The sequence below is a fragment of the Ictalurus punctatus genome, chromosome 28 (genome assembly GCF_001660625.3).
Source record: "Ictalurus punctatus breed USDA103 chromosome 28, Coco_2.0, whole genome shotgun sequence".
Taxonomy (NCBI): domain Eukaryota; kingdom Metazoa; phylum Chordata; class Actinopteri; order Siluriformes; family Ictaluridae; genus Ictalurus; species Ictalurus punctatus.
Window position 1 is genome coordinate 5,591,755 of NC_030443.2, and position 20,764 is coordinate 5,612,518.

Sequence of the window (20,764 nt, forward strand, 5' to 3'; positions counted from 1 at the left end):
CTTTAAAGAACTAGCAACAGATGTTTCACTGCGAGTTTTTATCCTGTAAGTATTGAGACACGGCATTACAGTTCTCTGTGTAATAAATGCTATAGTGGTGGGTATACAGGAAGTAAACGCTCTGCTAACTTAACACCAATGTCGGAAATAGTCGTGTTGATTTTATCAAGTAAATAATTACGGAACAAAATGATCTTCCCGCGAGTTCTCTGGTTAATATACAGGTGTATGTAAAATGTTGGGACACCTCTGGCTAGGGATGGGGATCGTTAAGGTTTTACTGCTTAGCGATCCGGTACTTTAACGGTATTCTTACCGGTACTTTGTGTTGTGTTGTTTTGTTTTTTTTTTTGTGAAAAAAGAAACATTGAGAACATGATTAAGATTTGCTTTATTTTTTTTGAAATGTAAAATGAAAAAATAATTCTATATAGTGAAAGAAACAGCCATGTTTGAACATATAACTATTATACAAACAAAACAAATGAATGTAAAACACATGAAATGAGCAATATTTTCCTGTAAAAGAACATACAGTGGTATAGAGCAGCACGGGTGGGGCACGCAGGTAGGCTGCAAAAGGACTAACGGTTTTTAAGCATCTTAAGCATTTAAGCAAGATGTTTGCCTTTTCTGGCAGAAGACGGGACCTCTCCTGGCTTAATGTGTTCCCTTGAGTTGAAAACACCCTCTCACTAGGGGTGGAGGAGGCTTGAGCACAGAGGTAGCTTGTTGCAATGTTTGTCAGGAGGGGCAGAATAGCTCTCTTCTCCCACCACCACAGCACAGGAGCTTCAGCCATAGGAATGGGAGGCAGGCTTTTGTAGAGCCCAACCTCAACACGTTCACTGAGGGTGAGGGCTGAGGTATCCCGTTGGATCGTCAACCTCAATTTCCTGTCCTCCTCCGAGAACAGCTCCTCCAAGGCACTCCTTTTTTTTGTACAATGGAGGAATTGTCTCCTCCATTTCCTCACCTCCTTCAGACTCCTCCTCCTTTTGCTGGTGCTCTGTGTCTGTCTGTTCCTCTGACAGCCCTGTTGTTGGTCCTGTCACACTGTCAACAGCTTTCTTCCTCAATCTGTCCCACGTTGCATCACTGACTGACCTCCCTTTAAATCTGGGGTCCATTGCTGTGGCCTCATGCAGGACGGCTTGATATCACCAGGAGAGGTCCTCCCACGCCTTCTCTATGATAGATGCCACAAACATTGTATCCTCCTCATCCTCCTCATCCTTCACAGTAAACTTTGGGCTTGTCTTTGACTTGGACCAGGGGTGTGACTTGGATCAGCCGTGGCTAATGTTTATGTTTGATCATGAACTCGTGTTCACATGATTTAGTTAACTAAACTAAGTGTGGGCTTAAAAGTTATACAGGTTTGGAACAATAAGGTGTGTGCGTTTCATCATTACAAATTCGTTTCTCATTCATAGCTTATTATCATACGTCTACTTGTAAATGCACCAGTGTGAAGGCATTTTGTAGTGTTTAAGATTTATATACTGCAGAAAAAAAATACTCAAGATTTATATGCAGGCTATTTGTAAAGTAACTGAAAGTGATGTGCATTTAGTAGCCTAAATGTTTACGTACTGATTTATTTCTTTATTTGGGATTTTAAAAACAAGTAGAAAATATGTTGAATGCGTAACATCGTTTCACCCCCCAATGAAATCCGCATATTTTCAACGTAAGGTAAGCAAACCAATTAGCGATTTTACATTGATTTGAAATGGCGAGTTGATTCAACATGACTTTAATGAGCAAAAAAAGGCGCAGGATCAGTGTCTGAGAGGAACGTTGTTTCGATGCAGCGAGAGTCCTCGATTATGCGGTGATCGATTATATGTCATTGTTATTTGGGAAGACTGCTAGCATGCATACCTGACATAGATGGGGCAAATACACACGGGCTAGCTAGGCAGTCGAAAACGGTGCGTTGCTCTGTCTGTGCATGATGCGCTTTTGAAAGTTGCTCTGACAGATTGCTCGTGTTTCCACCCTTACAAGCAAAAATCTTGTTGCACCTGTGGCAACGGGCGTTGTCCGCATCAACTCTAGTGAAGTGTAACCACACTCTTGAGCGTTTGGTTCTCGCTGCCATCATCACTCTGTGTAATAATCTTTCGTGTCGTGCGCGCCCTCGCTGTTGCCGGTGACAGACGGCCTTATTGTGAATAATGAAAATGCAGATGAATGCCTTAATATTATCGCAGCTTGGTGAGAACGCTTGGTGAGATAAAATGTGCAAGATAACGTTTATGTATCAATAATATATTTTCTTCATTTCTGCAGAACCGATGGCGTCAGAGCTTATCTATACTACGGTCTTTCGTAATTTAGCACCACTGCCAGTCTAATACCGGGTTTCGGTACCCATCCCTACCCCTGGCTGAATTACATGTTTTATCTGCAAATGTTGATGCACAGTTACTTTATATTTAATTAACATAAGCAATAGAAAAAGAAAATCTTCAAAAAAAAAAAAAAACACCTTTGGACACCCTTCCAGTTGTAAAGGCTCAGAACTTAATGAACTGATCGACTCATTAGGACTTCTTAGGCAGGTCAAGAATTGTATTTAGGATTAACAATTATGTAATAAATTCTTTTATTTACAAACCTTGTGCTAAAACTCATCACCCACAGACTCCTTTAAGCAGCTGAATGAGGATCTGACAATGAAGCTAAATGATGCCTATAAAGTAGAGGAAGTCTATATCAAGATAACAAAGTGCTTGCAGCTCACACTTTCCACTGTTCCAAATGCCATGAAGAAAAGGCAGATAAGGAGAACTCTGAAAGTCAGGACAAGATCCAGAAGACCAAGACCAAGAAACCTTTCAGATACAGCTTCAAGTATGCTGGACAGAAAGGCAAAGCAAATCCCCCATAGATATGACACTAATGACCTGCTGGAAGGTTTGTCTGACACAGGAGTTGTGGTGCACTTTTTTACTGCATGGAGGAGTCATCAGAAGAAAAGCTTTCCTGTGATCTAGAAGTGCCGTGGTCTGATCAAGTTAAAATTGTATTCTTTGGCCACAGTCACCAAAGGTATGTTTGGAGAAAAAGGAGCTTCTGATGAAAAGAACACCTTATCAACTGTTAAGCATGGGGTTGGATCCAGTATGCTTTGGGGTTGTGCCGCAGCCAGTGGCCCAGGCAAAAATTGAAGAATGGTTTCCAGTGAACAATGGCAAATTCTGGAAGCAAATGTGACCCGTCATCTACTTCAAGAAATGCTAGCTGAAACTTTTGGAATAGCCCTCGCAGTCCCCTGACTTGAACATCACTGAATACATATAGCTAGATCTTAAACATGCTACAGTATGTATTCAAGACTGCCCAATAATATCCCGGAGGTAGAAGCGTTCAGCAGGAAAGAGTGGGTGAAAATTCATTCGACTGGAATAGAAAGACTCCTAGCTGGCTACGTAAAGTGTTTGCTAGCTGTGATATCTGCCAAAGGGCGTTGTTACTAAGTACTGATGTTTTGCACATGTCGCAGTTACTGTTTCGTTTCACCCCAGATTTTTAAACGTGCTCAAATTTAAAGTAACTGTGCATTAACTTTTGCAGTAATATTTTATTTTCTTTTAAAAAAATGTTTCTTCTTTTCACTTCAGAAATCTTTAAGCATTTATTTCTATAACCCAGTCTCACAGGCTTTTAATACTAAGCATTTGTTCTATGAAACAATCAGAAGTTTCTTTTAAACATGCAAGCAGCAGCCTTTTGTAGTTGGCTGTTAGAGGTACCTGTGAAGAAGAACAAGAAGAATAACCTTATGTTACATAAGGTTATTATGAAATATACAAAAAAAATGGAGCAGAGTTAAGGGCCTTGCTCAAGGGCCCAGTAGTGGCAGCTTGGCAGTGCTGGGACTTGAACCCTTGACCTTCTGATCAGTAACCCAGAGCCTTAACCGCCAAACCACCGTAAATAATTATGGCACTATTGAAATGAACAGATCAGACACAAGCATAGAATGCAGTTAGACTGATCTCAGACGGGTGGTTGCAGGAGAACTCGTAGCGCTCTAGGGCTGCGGTAGCTCAGTGGTTAAGACGCTGGTCTACTGATTGGAAGGTTGCGAGTTCAAATCCCAGTGCTGCCATGCTGCCACTATTGGGCCATTGAACAAGGTCATGAACCCTCAACTGCTCAGTTGTATAAATAAGATAAATGGTGCTCTGGATAAGGGCGTCTGACAAAATGCTGCAAATGTAAACATAGGAGTCTCAATCTTCTTATTCCTGTGAGTGTACTTTGAGGTTCCTATGTTAACATTGACTGATATAACCAAATGAGGACCAGACATGCACGTTTGTACAACAGGATGAGATAAAGGCCATTCTTGGACTAGGAGTAAAATTCAAATTTATTCTAGCAGGACTAAAATTCCAATGAAGCTATATACAAAAGCATTGTAACCAATGGTTTCCCCTTGGGGATAAATTCTAGGTAAGATAACTATCAGTAAACTGAGAGCTGCTATTTTGGGCAGACCAGATGGTCCTGCTATGCATGTGTGTGTCACATATAGCAAGACATTAGATTATGATATTTCCTGACCCTGTCTGCCAATAGAAATGTACCGTTTAGACGTCAATACAAATGATCAGAAGTGGGAACTTCTCTCTCTGACCAACATTTCTGACTGCACTGACTGCAAGAACGAAACCAAATTAGCCACATCCTAAAAATTTACCGCTATTTGAACGTAGTAGCAACCTGATGAATGGATTTGACCCGACCTGAGATGATATATTATTCTGTTTACTGATCACGTGAATAGTTTGGTAACGGTTGCAATAAGATAACGACGTCTTATTTTAACGTGTATGTAAATTGGGGTTTCTTTCAAATCATTGCGCTGAAATAAAATCATCTCGGCCTAGCCAGACTGGCTGTTTTTACATTAATGGTTGCCTGCTTAGTCAGATAGAGAGGCTTAGTTAAATATTAGCCTTTAGCCTGTAATTAGATTTGGATAAAGTAAACAGTAAGATACAGGCATGGATTTGCTTTCCAAAGCAGTAGAAATGAGTGTAAATTAATAGAGCTGAAGTCTCCCAAAGACACGTCTTTTACGAGGAAATTCCCAATTGGGGAAATTAAATTTGAGACGTTGAGAGAGAGGAACTCTCCAGCAGGTCCTGGGTCTCCATCCAGTGGGGCGTGCTTGATACAGCTCTAGCGTGAGCTGACCAAGGGGACATCCTATTTACCTTGGGACCAAGGGGACCCTCTTGATTCTGAGAAGCAGAGGTTCTACTCCGAGGAGGAACCTCATTTCCACCCCCTGTACTTGTAGTCTTTTGTTGACTACCAAGTGTTTGTGACTGTAGGTAAGGATAGGGACATAGGTTGACTGGTGTCCACCAGGGACAAGGTGTTTCCCCTTCACATGGAGTGTTTTCTGTTCGCATATTTATAGAATCTGGATTCATGAACACAATGTGCCATTTTCTGTGTGCATATGAAGTAATTTATTAATTATTAAAAAAAAAAAACCGTGGCTCTAACTGTAATATACGGTAAAGATTTACAGAGGACATGTACCGCAGACATCATGGAACGTTTCTTATTCTCACACTATTTGTTAACGTTGCCGTTAATGTCTAAATCCAACCTTTTTCACCTGCTGATTTTCACGTATTTCGTAACTATTACATTGAGAAAGCAAGGGGAAGGGGCAGAGCTGAAGGGACCTTCCCTGAACCTATACTGAGGATATGTTTAAAAGCTGGGAAGCTTTACATTTCCGCTTATTAAAAATGCATAGTAATGCCCTGTAGCTCTGTGGCCTTACAATATTATAAGTCCGAGGCCAATATTGTGGTAATAAGCATATAATTAGTGCTTGAGCCTTTCATGAATTACTGTCTGATATATTTAGAAGCTATATAGTGACCCCTGTAATTGTCAAACCGCGTTTAAACGAAATTTCTGTGTGTGAAGTAATCATTAGTGTAACATTGATCATGCTTTCAAAACATTTATTTGTTCAATGTATGTAAAAATATGGGCATTTTGAAATTTGGGCACTCTTGTTCTCTTCACCTATATGTTCCTCACAGGGCAGGGTAGCATTGACGTAAAGCGCTAATCCAATTTCCTCCACGCTAGAGCTTCAGTAAAAGATCAGACTTTTAAAAGAGGAATTTGATGCTCGTCTTGAATATTTTGGTATTTCCGTTGCTGTTTATTCCTTGGTCTGGTCATTTGAAGATCATGTGAAATAGTATTTCTATTACTTTCACTGCTCTGCTTTCCAGCGCAAATTGCTTGCAATAAGTGTGTTTTGGATTCGATTAGGAACAGGTGTACATGGTGGCGCGTTGCACAGATTAGCTCACGGTGGGGAACGTTCTGTTGAGCCTGCCTTTGCCTGTGCGCTTCATCTTTCAACTCGTGCGCTCGACGGACCAGTGCAGACATTCGTATATACCTTGTGGGCGTATGAACTTTCAAACCAGACACGTTTCGGGCATGGAAGTCAACACTTCAGTCAGTAATACTGATCGTTCAGTCGACGCTCGCGTTTCGAGAACTTGTCTGATTCCGATATGAGAATGAAAAGCACTTGTACACGTTAAAGCACGCGTGCTGATAAGCAGTGTGTGCACACGCTGTACCCAGCAGTATTTATATTTAGACCCTTTTTCACTCAGAATAATGGAATATTTTTAGGGAGCCACACAGCACGTTTCCTCTCATTCAGGGCCGCGTCTCCTCCCACATGTCTCGGACTCTGAGGGGAAGAGATTTCATTAATATCTCATTCCGCTTGTCATCCTGTATGAGGATCAGTGAGCCTAATAACAAGCTGCCCCTGGGGCAGCATGCAGCTGTGCCCACGTCCCAATCTCATTGCGTTCCCGCTGCCCTCTGCCTGTACCCTTTATTTCACTCTGACCTTCCCATGGACATGAAAATTAGAGGCTATAGGCGGGATCAACATTCAGCCGATCATGGTTGATTATGCTTAAGGTTGATGGGATGCTGTTAGACGAGAAGATGAAGCTACTTACACTTGCCTTTAATATTAATACACTTTGTTTGGGGGGTGATGCAAGGGGGGGGGGACCATTATTTTTAGTTCTGTTGAGTAGGTTTAGATCTGAAATATCATGCCCCGTAGCTACAGACGATTGACTCGATGGACGATTCTGGTGTACATTGGGGATCTTTTTATTCACTACAATCGTGAAGTAAACATACAGAGCACATTTTCATGTCTGTTTGAATATTATCTCTGTTATTGTACTCGACTGGGCAATAGACTCCAGAGTCTGCTACACTTGCCCTAATGTAAGAGTTTCTAGTCGTGATAAAAGAAGGAAGTTGCTGGTATGATATAGTACTATGATGACGTATTGAATAGTATCGATAATGTGTCAAGATATGTGTGTAGTAAATAATAGATAGTGATAGATAACGCGGATGACCTTTTAGTTTATGACCGAGTTGACAAGCCAGATCTCACAAGTCCACGCTGACTATCAAACACACGGCAGAAACGTAGGATGTGCCGCGATGTTGAAAGCTGAGAGCATGGGCGTTTGGCGAAAACGTTCCGTTTCACGAAGGTTTTGTTCGTTTTATTCAGTATTGTTGTGTGTTTTTTTTTTTTTCTAAACAAACATCATTCACACAGCAGTGAAGTGACTGGAAAAAAGGCTGCATATATATATATTATCGTAGCGCTGTTGAATTCTCAAATCTCACTGGCAGAAGTATCTGATGTCGGCGCTTTCAGGAAAGAACCTGTCGTGCCTTCGGTTTCTCGACAACCAAAGCTGCATTCATTTTCGAGAAATAAAAATAGAAGTGGGTGAGAGAACAGCTGTTTATAGCTGCTGTAATGCGAGTGATAACAGGAAGTAACACATCACAAGGAAATTCCATGCCAACAGATGTAAAGGTGAACAAATAAAACGTGCGATGCGCTAAATTACATTTAAAAAAAAATAAAATAAAATTCCCGATCAGGCTAGTAGAGGTTCGTACCTGTATTGATTATGTTTCTCCTCTTTCCTGTCTCTGTAGTCTCTAATTTACATTTATTCACTTAGCAGACGCTTTTATCCAAAAGCGACTTACAAATGAGAAAGATTCAAGCAAAGCGATATATCAAGCAGAGAACAATACAAGAAGTGCTACCATGTAAGATCTATTAATTGAATTCCAGAATTTAGACATATTTCTTCCTTCTTTACTTTGTGTGTTCGTGTGCATCTGTGTGTTAGGATATTATTAAAGTCGACGACGGATAACGTCTGTCTGAAGCATAAAGATAAGACTCGAGGTAAATGGAAACCGTTTTTATACAACTTGAGTTGTCGCGAATTCCCAGATTTTCAACATGACCTCAGACTCCACTGGTGTACTAACGGTCACTAACCCTAAAGTTTATTATGCTTATCTTCTTTCATTTGAACACTAGGCCTAGAACTTCAGAGGAAGCCATATCCCACGAGCCCATCGTCCATGTTAAATTGCCCGAAACAGCAAAGCAGCGTTCCTCTCCGCGTCAGACTCGGGAATTCATTAGCCCAAATTCGACGGAATCAGGATTCCTATTATCATCGCCACCTGACGTAGTCGCGGACGTGAGAAAAAGCACGTGGAAAACAAGGCTGCATGCTGAGCTTTAACGCTTTGAAAGCTTTCCTCGGCACTGGTCTTTTAAAGACCTTCCTCACTTTCCCATGTTAGGGTGAGCGAATGTAACCGGCAGCAGCACATCATTTAAGTCCGTTAGCTCACTGACACTAATGAATTAGCTGGCCTTTGACTTCTGGCAGATAATACCTGGTGTTTGTCACACCGGCTGCTTTCAGATTACGTGCTGATCTTTTCACCGGACTAATGAGGTGGCCGCGGTGCACCATCGGCTGCTAAGGAGGTGGCTGAGGAAATGGAGAGAAGTCCGGTGGAAATGTATCGCTCTTCAAATAGGGGCATGTTAGTGATGTTTGAAAACAATGAACGCTGAAGGGTGGGTTGAGGCAAATCCTGCAAGTGGAGTGCCGCTGGAGTATCGACCGCCACCAATCAGATTCAAGCATTCGACCTCACAGTTGTATAACACCGTTTAATTTATCCAGTTGCATTTGACAGCAAAGAAGAAAGGGGTGATGTGAAATTGGTGTTTTACTGTCAGACAAGCTTTGGTTCTGCAGTCCGTTTTAACTCTGTACCAACGTTGTTGTGGAGAGGCGCTCACCAGCAGCTAAACACTCGGGCCCTGTGTACACTAGTGCGTTTTGGTTTTAAAACGGCGTTTTAAAATGAAAACGATCCTCATCCACACCGGCGTTTCCGCCGTGTTTCAGAAACCATCTCTGTCCGCACTCCACGACGGAAAGCGCAGGTCACATGCCCATTCATGCATACTGCACATACAAGTGTAAACGGGAAGTTGGTTGCAAGTCCAAACCGCCGTTCGACGTAGGGCTTACGCCGCTTGAAATGAAATTTCTAATCATAGCTCGCCTCTTGCGCACGTAGCAGCCGCAGTATTACAAAATACAGAATTGAACTGCACAACTGCTGCTAAGAACGACGACAAAGCCAGCGAAGCTAGCGGTTCAGTCTCCGTGTTGTCGCGTATACGATCAAGGTAGCGTAACGGTCATATGATAGGGACTTGACGAATCAGGGAAGGATACGCAACGATCCAGAAGACCCAATGAGGGGGCGAATGTGGGCGCAGCCACGCCTTCGTTTCCTGGCCTGGAGTTCTCAAGCTGAAACGGGGTCTTCGGCGTTTCCAGACGTCTCCGTTTTCGAGGGTGGGAAACGCCGGAGTAGAGTAGATGACCGGCGTAACCGTAGCAACGGTTATGCGTTTTGTAAACGGGTCCAGAGTTACCGTACTCTACACACAGAAACCCAACAGTGACTACGTTTACATGGACAGCAATAATTTAATTATTGACCTCAATCTAAGTAAGGTAATAATGTGATTAAGGTGTTTACACGAGTCGCTTTTAGAATACTCCTGTCCTGTTCCCGTTTTACACGTTATAGATCATAATCAGATTAAGAGACCGCGTCATTACGTCACCGCGCCACGCCGTCCGACGTCCCTCCAGAATTTCACGTATCGACATACGGTTCGTCCTCGTTATGGTACCGTATACAGTTTTGGGTGTTTTTATTTAAATTCTTTACGAACGCTTCAAGTGCGGTTAATTATTAGTCGTGCTATACCTGCAAATAGACGACTGCTTGAAGCCGTGGGCTGCGTCCCAAACCGCATACTTACCTACTGTATAGTAGCCGAGATGCACGTAATTTCCCCCACTACCGGCCTATAGCAGGCAAGTATGCGGTTTGGGACGCGGCCGAACTCTCTCGTTCGCCGTAAAGCGTAAAATGTGTGATCATGTCCTGTCGCAAAATGCGGTGAAAACGCTCACACGGCGTTCATAATGTGATTAAGGTGTTTACATGTCTGTAATGCACGTCCATAATACGATTAGAACAGGAATACTCCACCTGTCTTAATTCGATTAGAGCTTAATTAGATTATGACCATAATTAGATTAAGGTCGCTGTTTACATGGTAGTTTCTTAATCAAATTACGGTCTTAATTAGATTAAGAGTGGATTATCGTTGTCCATGTAAACGCAGTCACTGTCCTGACTAATCTTCTAACAGACTTGTGGTGATGACGGAATTCATTTATTTATACCGATGATAAATGTCTGAAAAGTCGATTTCCATTCCATCGGCGTGATGGAACGCCTTCATACTGCTCGAAAGGGTTAAGAAATTAGTGTTTCCTTTCTTATCGTGGGTTGTTTTGAGTAGCTATAAAACGTCGATTTCATCCACATTTAAATGAAAACTATATCAATAAAATGTACCAAACCTGAAGGGCTCTGAACACCGTCCAAACCTGGTGTATATCCTCAAATGGTCTGAATACGAATAGGAGATTACAAATGACTTTTTAGAAAGTTTAATCCATGACTCGTTAACTTGCATGTACGTTTGTGTGTGTGAGAGCAAACTCGCGCCACCTTGCATTCATTTTTAATAAACACTGCTCTGCTTGCTCGAGTCGGCCGTCCTCGAGTTTTTTCTCGTCTGTGGTAATGTTAGCTTCTCGCTATGATTTCGTCTGCCGGCTTCAGACCCTCCGTAGCTTTGCTCTGCCGTACATTATAAGCAGTACACATGATGAGGAAACACCAGGGTCACTGATCTCCGAACTCACAGACCGAACCTCCGAGTGAAAGAAATGTCCTGTGAAGTTCTCACGCGTATACGTGGCGACCGTGGCCGCTCGTATCTTTTCCGTTTTCCTCTCAGATCCCTTCTCTTCAAGGACTTACGGTCCAGTTCTCTTGAGATTTGCTGCTCAGTTTATTCGTTTGTTTACATTTGTAATTTTCACTTGACGTTGCCGGCACTTCTTCGGCCAGTTTTTCACATCCTTCCTCTTTAAAGCTCGTCTACCGCTACTAACGTAGATCCGAGCTTCGTTCCAAGCACATAACGGGAGTCGTATTCGTAATTGAAGCAGATGGTCCGGCTCATCTCCGTTCCTTTTTATTTTCTCTAATGTGGTGCGAAGTGCTTTTGTCTTGGTAATAAACACTCTCGCGCAAGCGTCACCCTGAACACCTCCCAGTCAAATGCGATTTCCAATCATTATTCGCTCGTGTGAAGGAGTATTTCTGATGATCTTGTTTGTGCAGGTCGTTTTCTTATTAAATCTTCAGATCAGGGATTTTAGAGATCCGGCAGGTTTGCTTTTGGAATCGGAGGACACGGACACGTGAGAGATGGCGTCCGGTCAGTTCCTTTGCTTTCCTCTGTATAGGCCTCTCTGCAGTGACGTAGTCCTCGCATTGCCTCACATCCTTTAGCCATGCTCGCTGATGTAAAGAGCACGCTCAGGAAAAGGAAACACTAAATGGGACCATTAACAATTTTATGGAGGGCGAGAATGGAATGGAATTCATTTGGTTTGGAGAGACTCGGAGATCTCTCTGAGCAAAACTGTATGAATCCCTGCTGCATAAGTCCTCCATCTTCCCACAGACCCACAGTGAGACGCTCCCATGAGGACGATCAGGGCATTTGCACTGTCTGATGATGGATTATTCGTCGCCCCTTTATAAGGTCGACTTTGCTGGAGTCCCTTTTTTTGTTGTTGTTGTTTTTTTTTAAAAAAAAAAACAAGCTCCCACGAGGGAGCCGAGAGTATTTCTGCACGGCAGGACTGAAGCCAAGTTCCCTTTCAGGCCTGGAGCATGTTTGGATCACGGTGAGATGTAATTGATTTATGTGGAATCCCCTTCCGGCTGCTGGACCAAGACCAAGACGACGACGGAGTGCTTGTGGATAAACCCGTTACAGGATACCTGTATGAGTAAAATCCAGTCAGTAGTAGGGTTCCTCTTCATTAGTTTTTACGCAACATTTAAATTTGGACAAACCTAAATAGTGGTTTGGCTATTGCCTGCGGGGGAAAAGTGAAATTGAACGCAGACTAATCTGTTTAGCAAATACGTGTTTGTCCATGGATATGTCTGAAACCATAAACTTTGTTAAATATACTTGTCAAAATAATAGAGCACTCATAGTATATATAGTTCAGTGTTAGGCAGATACACCTACAACAGAGAGTGTGATACTGATACCTGCTTCCTGTTCTTGAATGTTAGCATAACAGAAGTCAATGGAAATTTTGTTCTGGTCTGCACTTATATAGTGTTTTGTTTTTTGTTTTTTTTTAACTTTATCGGGTCCAATGCGCTTTACACTGTGTCTCATTCACCCATTCACACACACACACACACTCACACACCAATAGTAGCAGAGCTTCCATGCAAGGTGCTAGCTTGCCATCGGGAGCAACTTGGGGTTCAGTGTCTTGCCCAAGGACTCTTCAGTATGTGGAGTCACGTGGGCTGGGAACCGCCAACCCTACGATTAGTGGACGACCCGCTCTGCCACCAAATTTTCCTCCTTTTGCTTGCTTCAGGGATGGAAACATTTCCGCACACTAAAACAGGAAGCGGTGTAATAAGGGCAGGAAGTGGTTTAGCAGGAGGACTTCAGCCCACAAAATCTGTAGAAGTGGTAAAATTCTTTATTCAGAAGGTCATGTTGATCAGTCGGAGCTCAGGCTCTGAAACAAAACAGAAGTTTACACGAAGCTTTAACCCAGCGTTTCATGTATGTGCTAGGTCGGGGATGAAACATGAGGGGGCATGAAGTAAGAAGTTGCTACCTGTTACAGAGAAACTGGAACATTTTCAGACAGACCTGCCAAAACCGAGTGAAAAACGCTGTTTAGTTTACGTCTCAGCGACGTGAGAAAGCTGTAAAGATTATCTGTAAAGATTACCTCTTTACACTGGCACTTGTCAAGGGGGAGGGACATATTAGGCAGCAAGTGAAGAGTGAAACACATTAAAATCGAAAAGTAGGATTGATGAGAGGAGTGTTTTGTTCTTGGACTCCGTGTTAAATCTTCGTGCACTGCTGACCATGAAGCAACTAACAGCCAACCGTGGTTTATCACCTCCACCAATCATGTATGAGTGACGACACGGCCCTCTCCACAGGTCCAATTACTCCACCACTGAATCACCTACAACGAAGTGTCGCGGGTTTTTTTCTTCTTTTTTTTTTTTTTTGGTCGAGGAAGTGGAGGGGTAATTTAACATGGCTAGTGAACTTGAAGGTGTTTGGCTGGATAATGGAGTGTGTTTGTGTCCGAGCAGCATTTGCTTTGCAGATGCTGCAAATTTAATAATTTATTATAAAGCGCGCGCTGTGTTCAGTACCGGACCTTTACTCGATATAAAGCGCGCGCTGTGTTCAGTACCGGACCTTTACTCGATATAAAGCGCGCGCTGTGTTCAGTACCGGACCTTTACTCGGTATAAAGCACGCGCTGTGTTCAGTACCGGAACTTTACTCGATATAAAGCATGCGCTGTGTTCAGTACCGGAACTTTCCTCGATATAAAGCGCGCGCTGTGTTCAGTACTGGACCTTTACTCGATATAAAGCGTGCGCTGTGTTCAGTACCGGACCTTTACTCGATATAAAGCGTGCGCTGTGTTCAGTACCGGACCTTTACTCGATATAAAGCGCGCGCTGTGTTCAGTACTGGACCTTTACTCGATATAAAGCACGCGCTGTGTTCAGTACCGGACCTTTACTCGATATAAAGCATGCGCTGTGTTCAGTACCGGACCTTTCCTCGATATAAAGCGCGCGCTGTGTTCAGTACCGGACCTTTCCTCGATATAAAGCGCGCGCTGTGTTCAGTACCGGACCTTTACTCGATATAAAGCGTGCGCTGTGTTCAGTACCGGACCTTTACTCGGTATAAAGCATGCGCTGTGTTCAGTACCGGACCTTTCCTCGATATAAACCGCGCGCTGTGTTCAGTACCGGACCTTTACTCGGTATAAAGCACGCACTGTGTTCAGTACCGGAACTTTACTCGGTATAAAGCACGCGCTGTGTTCAGTACCGGAACTTTACTCGGTATAAAGCGCGCGCTGTGTTCAGTACCGGACCTTTCCTCGATGTTGATTCTGATGGAGTTTATGGTTTATGTTGTTTTTTTCCCCACAGTTATCAAGAGTGCCCCCCCCCCCAATAAACCCCCCCACCCCCAACACAAATTTCATTTAATTTAAAAGCCGAACCATCCATCAGTGCTTTGGTGATTTTAAAGCTCTGTTTTGGCAGAGCTCGAGGTTCGGCATCTAGAGGTCCTGTTGGCAAAATGGTGGAAAATGTGGATACATGTTGAACTCCATTTCAGGTCTTATTTTACATCGACAGCAATGTCATTTCATGTGGTATTTTATGTTCTCTTGGCTATATTCGCTTTATGATCCCGCTACAGACACATCACTTTTTATGTTATACTTTGTTTTTCTGTCATTACTGAAGCGTTAACCTCACGCTACACTCGGCCCTTAAGGGAACAGTTGAGGTCTTGTAAGTTTTCCTCTCCGCTCTGCTGTGAGAACTGTACGAGATTACGTCTTGGGCGTATTTGATCAGCTGCTGAGCTTCCCTGACTGCGTTGTGGAAATGCTGTATGGTGCAGCACACACACACACACACACACACCCCAATCCTAAAGTCTCTCAGTGTGCTGGAGGGCTTGTGTTCTGTAAGGCAGTGAACAAGCGCAGGTTTGGTTTCACGTCTTTTGTCGGCGGTGGTATTTGGGTGGATTGTGTTTCAGTTGGACGCAGTGTTCCTGGGATCCAGGTGACAGTGTATATATAAACCACATGGTCTTCTCTCTTCCATGTAACAATGCAGTTTGAAAGGATTACGGTTTGTATATAGCACATTAGATTAATAAATAGATACACCAGATAGATATGCCAGAGTCATATCTCGCTGCAGCTCTCGCCTGGTTTCCCACTGAACCTGGCCGGTACCTGGACGAGAGACCTCCTGGGGAAAACTAAGGTTGCTGCCTCAAGGGGTATTAATGAGACCAGCAGGGGCGCTCACCCTGTGGTCTGTGTGGGTCCTAATGCCCCCCAGTAGAGCGACGGGGGCACTATACCGTAAAAGCAGCGCCGTCTTTCGGATGAGACGTTAAACCGAGATCCTGACTCTCTGTGGTCATTAAAAATCCCAGGACACTTCTCGTAAAAGAGTAGGGGTATAACCCTACCGTCGAAATTCCCCCATATAAGACCCCCTGATAATCCCGATCTCTGAATTGGCTACATCACTCCTCTCTCCTCTCCACTAATATCTGGTGTGTGGTGGGCGTTCTGGCGCACGATGGCTGCAGTCGCATCCTCCAGGAGGACGCTACACACTGGTGGTGGTTGAGGAGATTCCTCCTTATACTATGTAAAGCGCTCCGAGTGTCTAGAAAAGCGCTATATTAAGCGCTAAGGTATTATTATTATTACACATATGCATATATGGTACTATACAGTGTGCGTGGTGCTGAGGGAAATCCTGTCCGTTGTAGCTGGGGCTTTTTTAAACATTTTTTTTTATTTGCCTATAACATACTTCAGCACCTATAGTGCAAGAGACCATAAGTATGGTTCATGGGAATATTTTTGTCTTGGCTGTCTTCCTGCAAGGATCATGCTGGCTAAATAAGGAGCCAGTTAAACGAATGCTCTGGTAAAAACCGGCGGTCTGAACTGTGGTCCTGTGAATCAGAGCAACACTAGATCATCATCAGCTTGTGTGAGGTTCACGTATGTGGAGGTCCATCCTCCGAGTGTGGTGTATGTAATCCTAATCCGTTCGATAATACTTTACCATACTTAGCTAGTTTCCCAACCGTACTTCAGTTTGAGAAGAGGAAACGGGTTTTAGTTCCTGAAAACTCACTTCGTCATGTCTGTCTCAAACAGGTACTGGGTGGATCCGGACGCCTGTACACTTGCTACACGTCGTGTCATTATTGCCCCTGTCCGGCCTTCGCTTTCTCTGTGCTTAGGAGAAATGAAAGTCTGGTGGTGAGTTCACTTCTCTGTCTTTCTCGCCATCGTATTTCTTCTCACACCAGGTCTTTTTACACACATCGATAAACCGCAGCTTAAGCGACACGAGGTCAAAGTGTCACCAGCCGTGTTTACACCGACAGTCAAATTGGAACAAAGACATTCATACGCAAATAAATCAGAAGAAGCCGAACAAGGTGGATAGTATTCACTTAAATCCATTCAGGCGAACTTTCCCAATGTGTGTTTATACCATGCAAAAAAAAAACAACAACAAAAAACCGTCCCGTAAGGAAATAAAAGAAAGCAACTTGTGTATATCTTTTCAAATAATTGACATTTTGATCAAATATTTAACCAGAATCTGGAGGCACAAAGCCATCTTGTTTTTTTGGTTCAGTTGGGAAACTGCGAGCGTCCTGACGGTCGTCGTGCTAACGGTTCAGTTAACATCCACGTGCAAGGAATGAACTCATTCCCATCAATGCAGATCCTCGCATGAAAAGCCGGCGAGAGCTCCTTCTGAAAGAATGCACTCGAGGCAGTGCAAGAGGTTTTTTTTTTCTTTTTCTTTTTCAGTCCGTCCGTGACTTCCCGACATAGCCGGAGGACGCTCGGGTGATACCTGTTTCGTCTTGCGCTGTTCTCTGGAAATCCGCTCTTTGATCGTTAGGCCTGGATTCACGGGGAGATCTCCATGTCTTTCACTGCAGGATAGCAGTTTAATCAGCCCGGTCTGAGAAGCCCCTGAGACCCACGGGCTAAAATTAGACCGTCTGTGTGAGAACACAAGTCCAGAAGAGCACGTTCCCCCCATCACAGCCTGAAATCCAAATAAATAAATAACGACGAACGCTGACATCTATATTTGCGTAACGCTCTAGCAGAAAATGGTTCGTGGTGAAGCTGGTATTTCGAGTGACAAATTTACACGACACCCACTTCTTCCTGAGCTTTTTTTTTTTTTTTTTTTTTTAAACACTAAACGGGGTTTAAAAACAGAAACGCTCGGTCTGAAATTCTCATCAGGCCTCAAGCCGAGAGTGTGTGTGCGTGTGTGTGTACAGTAGATGTGTGGGAAGCGGACTGCGGTGGTCCCAACAGATGTAACACACACAGCTGTGCTGGTATAATGGCTGGTAGAGGTGAAGTGTTTCCCTCTAGAATGATAAAAGAGCAGGATTTTCTGAAAGCGGACTCTTCAGGTTTGAAGAGTTTAACCTGCGATTTATACCGTCAGCTGCCACTTTATTAAGAACACCTGCAAATCCATGCGCTTATTCAAACACATGGCATGATGTAGACGCATGGCCCGAGCAAATCAAACATCGGAATGGAGGAACGATGCGATCTCGGTGACGTTGCATGGTTATCGCTCCTGGGATTTTCTCTCCTGGGCGAAAAAACCCCCAGAACACACCCGACAGTCAGTCGGTTCTGTGGGCGGAAACACCTAGCTGATGAGAGAGGTCTGAGGAGAACGGTTTGATCTGACAGGAAGTCTACGGTAACTCAGATAAGCAACTCTGTACAACCGTGACGAGCAAAACGGCGTCTCTCGACACGTCAGACCTCCAGGCGGACGGGCCACAACAGCAGAACACCTCATCTGTCCCCCTCAGGCAGTGAAGAACGGTAATCTGACACCATGCCGGGTTCACCGAAATGGGATAAAAGACCAGGGGACACTTTCCAAGTGTGTACCAGTCCAGCTAGAAATGAAAAAGTGATCAGGACCGGCGGATGAAAGCACGGCCACGCCTTGTTTTGCTGACACGTGGTTATTACTCATCAAAGCAAAATCCTCTGGTGTATTTGACTTCTGGGAATAAAACGAAAGCAGTACTTTCACCAGATATACATCAACCTCTTCACACGTCCTGATTCTTAACAAAAACCAAATCGGCACATCAAGTCCATTACGTCGTAAGGCCAGACTTATCGCAGTACGCACGCACAGCTGCCGCAAGCCTGATAAACCGCTACAGTGGATCGCTAACGCGGTTATACTCCTCATTTCTGCCTCGCAGGAAAAGACCGGTTTCGCCGCAGAGCAGCGCCGACTCTTTGCGGCGTGCGAGTTTTTGGGTCGTGTGAGAACGCAGGCCGGAGGAGCCGCGTGTTATAAGCGATGTTTTATTACGCATTAGACGTGGCCTCAGGTGCTGTTCTGGCTTATTTCTGTTTAAAAAAAAAAAAATAAATTATTATGCCGTGTATGGAAACCCAACCCCGGTGGATAAGCGAAAGAATCAGCGTTGTCGGTGGTATAAACACGTCTTCGTTTTCAAAAGCCTCGCGCTCCGGCGTTCCGCAAGCTCCAGCCGTGAACGTGTGCTTGTGGCGAGCTGTATTCGCTCGCGTACCGACGAGTAAATGCAATAACGCCAGCTAAATCTGAGCACACGTTGAAACTTCGTTCCACATTTAAACGAGTCGATTAAATTCACTGACCGATATTCTGTTTTTGACAGCAGAGAGCTCGTTCTAACAGATCAACATTTCTGTAGTAGGATGGGAAATGCATGGCTTGTGTGACACTCCATATAATATAAGAATAAGATCGAGTTATTTAACAAAGAATAGCTTTTACTTGTGTTTCTTCCTCCCCCTGGTGTGTTCTCTAACAGACATGTCTTTTCCAGTGTAAGCACATCTTGGCAGCCTACTTGTGCCAGGCCATGGGTTTGTGCCAGCAGGAGCAGGTCTCAGATCAGCACATGACCCTCATCCTGTCCGGAAGAGCTGCGCTGGATCCATAAAGCAGCGTTCTGGAAGGCGGCCCAGGCGGGGAGACGTACTGAATTTTGTTTTTTTTGGGGTGTAGTTGGGGTGTGTACTGGAATCATAGTTCACATGACGGGAACTAGGGAAGCTCCAGGTCCTGGGATTTGCATATTTCATTTTTGACTGTCTCAGTTCCTTTTGCCGTTTATTTATTTATTTACTACATTTTTTTTGGCTGGGAGAGCAGTACCACTATTGCACTGGTCATGGCTCGGTAACTAATCTGAACCCAGGACTGTACGCATCCTGACCAATGGCCTGTGTTTTGTTTCCTGTCTCATAAAAATACCCCTGAAGCCAAGAGGAGTTCTCTGGATGATGTCTGCACGATTAGTAAAATACTACTACTAAAATGAAATCTAAACATCATATATATATATATAGATATATAGATATATATAATCTCTACACACAGTATATTGAATACGGGAAACTGGGCGTTTGTTCTAATGGCATGGAACAACCCTATGTAGGTTGTGACAGAAATCCTAGCTTTAGCATGCAGTCGTTAAACTGTTAATGACGGTAGAAAACCTTTTAACTGTTAGGATTGCATTTGATCAGTCACCCGTCTGAACTGTTTCCCACATTAGAACATACTGCAGAGCTGCCACGCAAGGCGCTAACTTGCCATCGGGAGCAGCTTGGGGGTTCAGCGTCTTGCCCAAGGACACTTCGGTACGTGGAGTCACGTGGGCCGGGAATCGAACCGCCGACCCTACGATTAGTGGACGACCCGCTCTACCACCCGCGCCACAGCCGCAATATATTCAGAAGAGGTACGTGGCTACGGTGTGATCCACCTGGCAGTAAAAGCATGAACAAAACGCGGCACGGAGCCGTGCCATCCGACGAGGTTCGCCGGACAAGCACTATAGTACTCACTCATTACTCATTATCGGGGCAAACTGACGCGGAGATAATCTTCTCAAACGTCAGCGTGCACGTTTAACGAAAGGTTCAGAAACTGCTAAAACGCTGTTTAGGTGAGGACTCCAGACTTGTTCTAACATATCTGATAAAATGAAATATCTGATCTTTCTTTATCATCCTCCAAAGATTATATCCTGGAATAAAAGTTTCATTTATTTATTTATTATCGTGTCTTATGTTGTATTGAAATGTTGTATTATGCATCATATGAATGTACTGAAATCTCTCAGAGCAAGACAGGAAGTGACTGAATATATTTAATCGCTTGCCAAAGAACGCACATCTGTTCCCTGAGAGCGACCAGAGCAAATTCACTCCGCTTTATTCCAAGTGTCGGGCGTCTCTGCCCTCGTAACCGGTTCAGATTCTGCTATTTTTAGCCTTCGATTCTGTGCTTTCTTAATTTCCAGGAAATCTTTATCAGCCAGTTTGAAAGCAGGCTGCGCAATGGATCTTCACCAGGATGTGTAGATTTGAAGACGCCTTCATTCCCGGCTTCTTCAAAACGCGTTTGTGAGCCGAATCGTCGGTTCAGTTACCGTCCGAATTCT

General features: G+C 43.8%; 1 protein-coding gene across 3 annotated transcripts in view; it reads left to right on the forward strand.

Moving 5' to 3' along the window:
• The window catches only part of zswim7 (zinc finger, SWIM-type containing 7), a 31,443-nt gene extending 11,066 nt beyond the window's left edge, over positions 1–20,377 (forward strand). For 2 of the 3 annotated variants that reach the window (XM_017459664.3, XM_017459663.3), the window contains exons 5-6: positions 16,404–16,508; positions 19,139–20,377. In XM_017459664.3, the coding sequence (XP_017315153.1) occupies positions 16,404–16,508; positions 19,139–19,255 (222 nt within the window). In that variant the 3' untranslated portion in view covers positions 19,256–20,377. The remainder of the gene's footprint in view (positions 1–16,403; positions 16,509–19,138) is intronic. The other variant, XM_017459665.3, reaches the window with a different exon arrangement.
• The last annotated feature ends 387 nt before the right edge of the window (positions 20,378–20,764 follow it).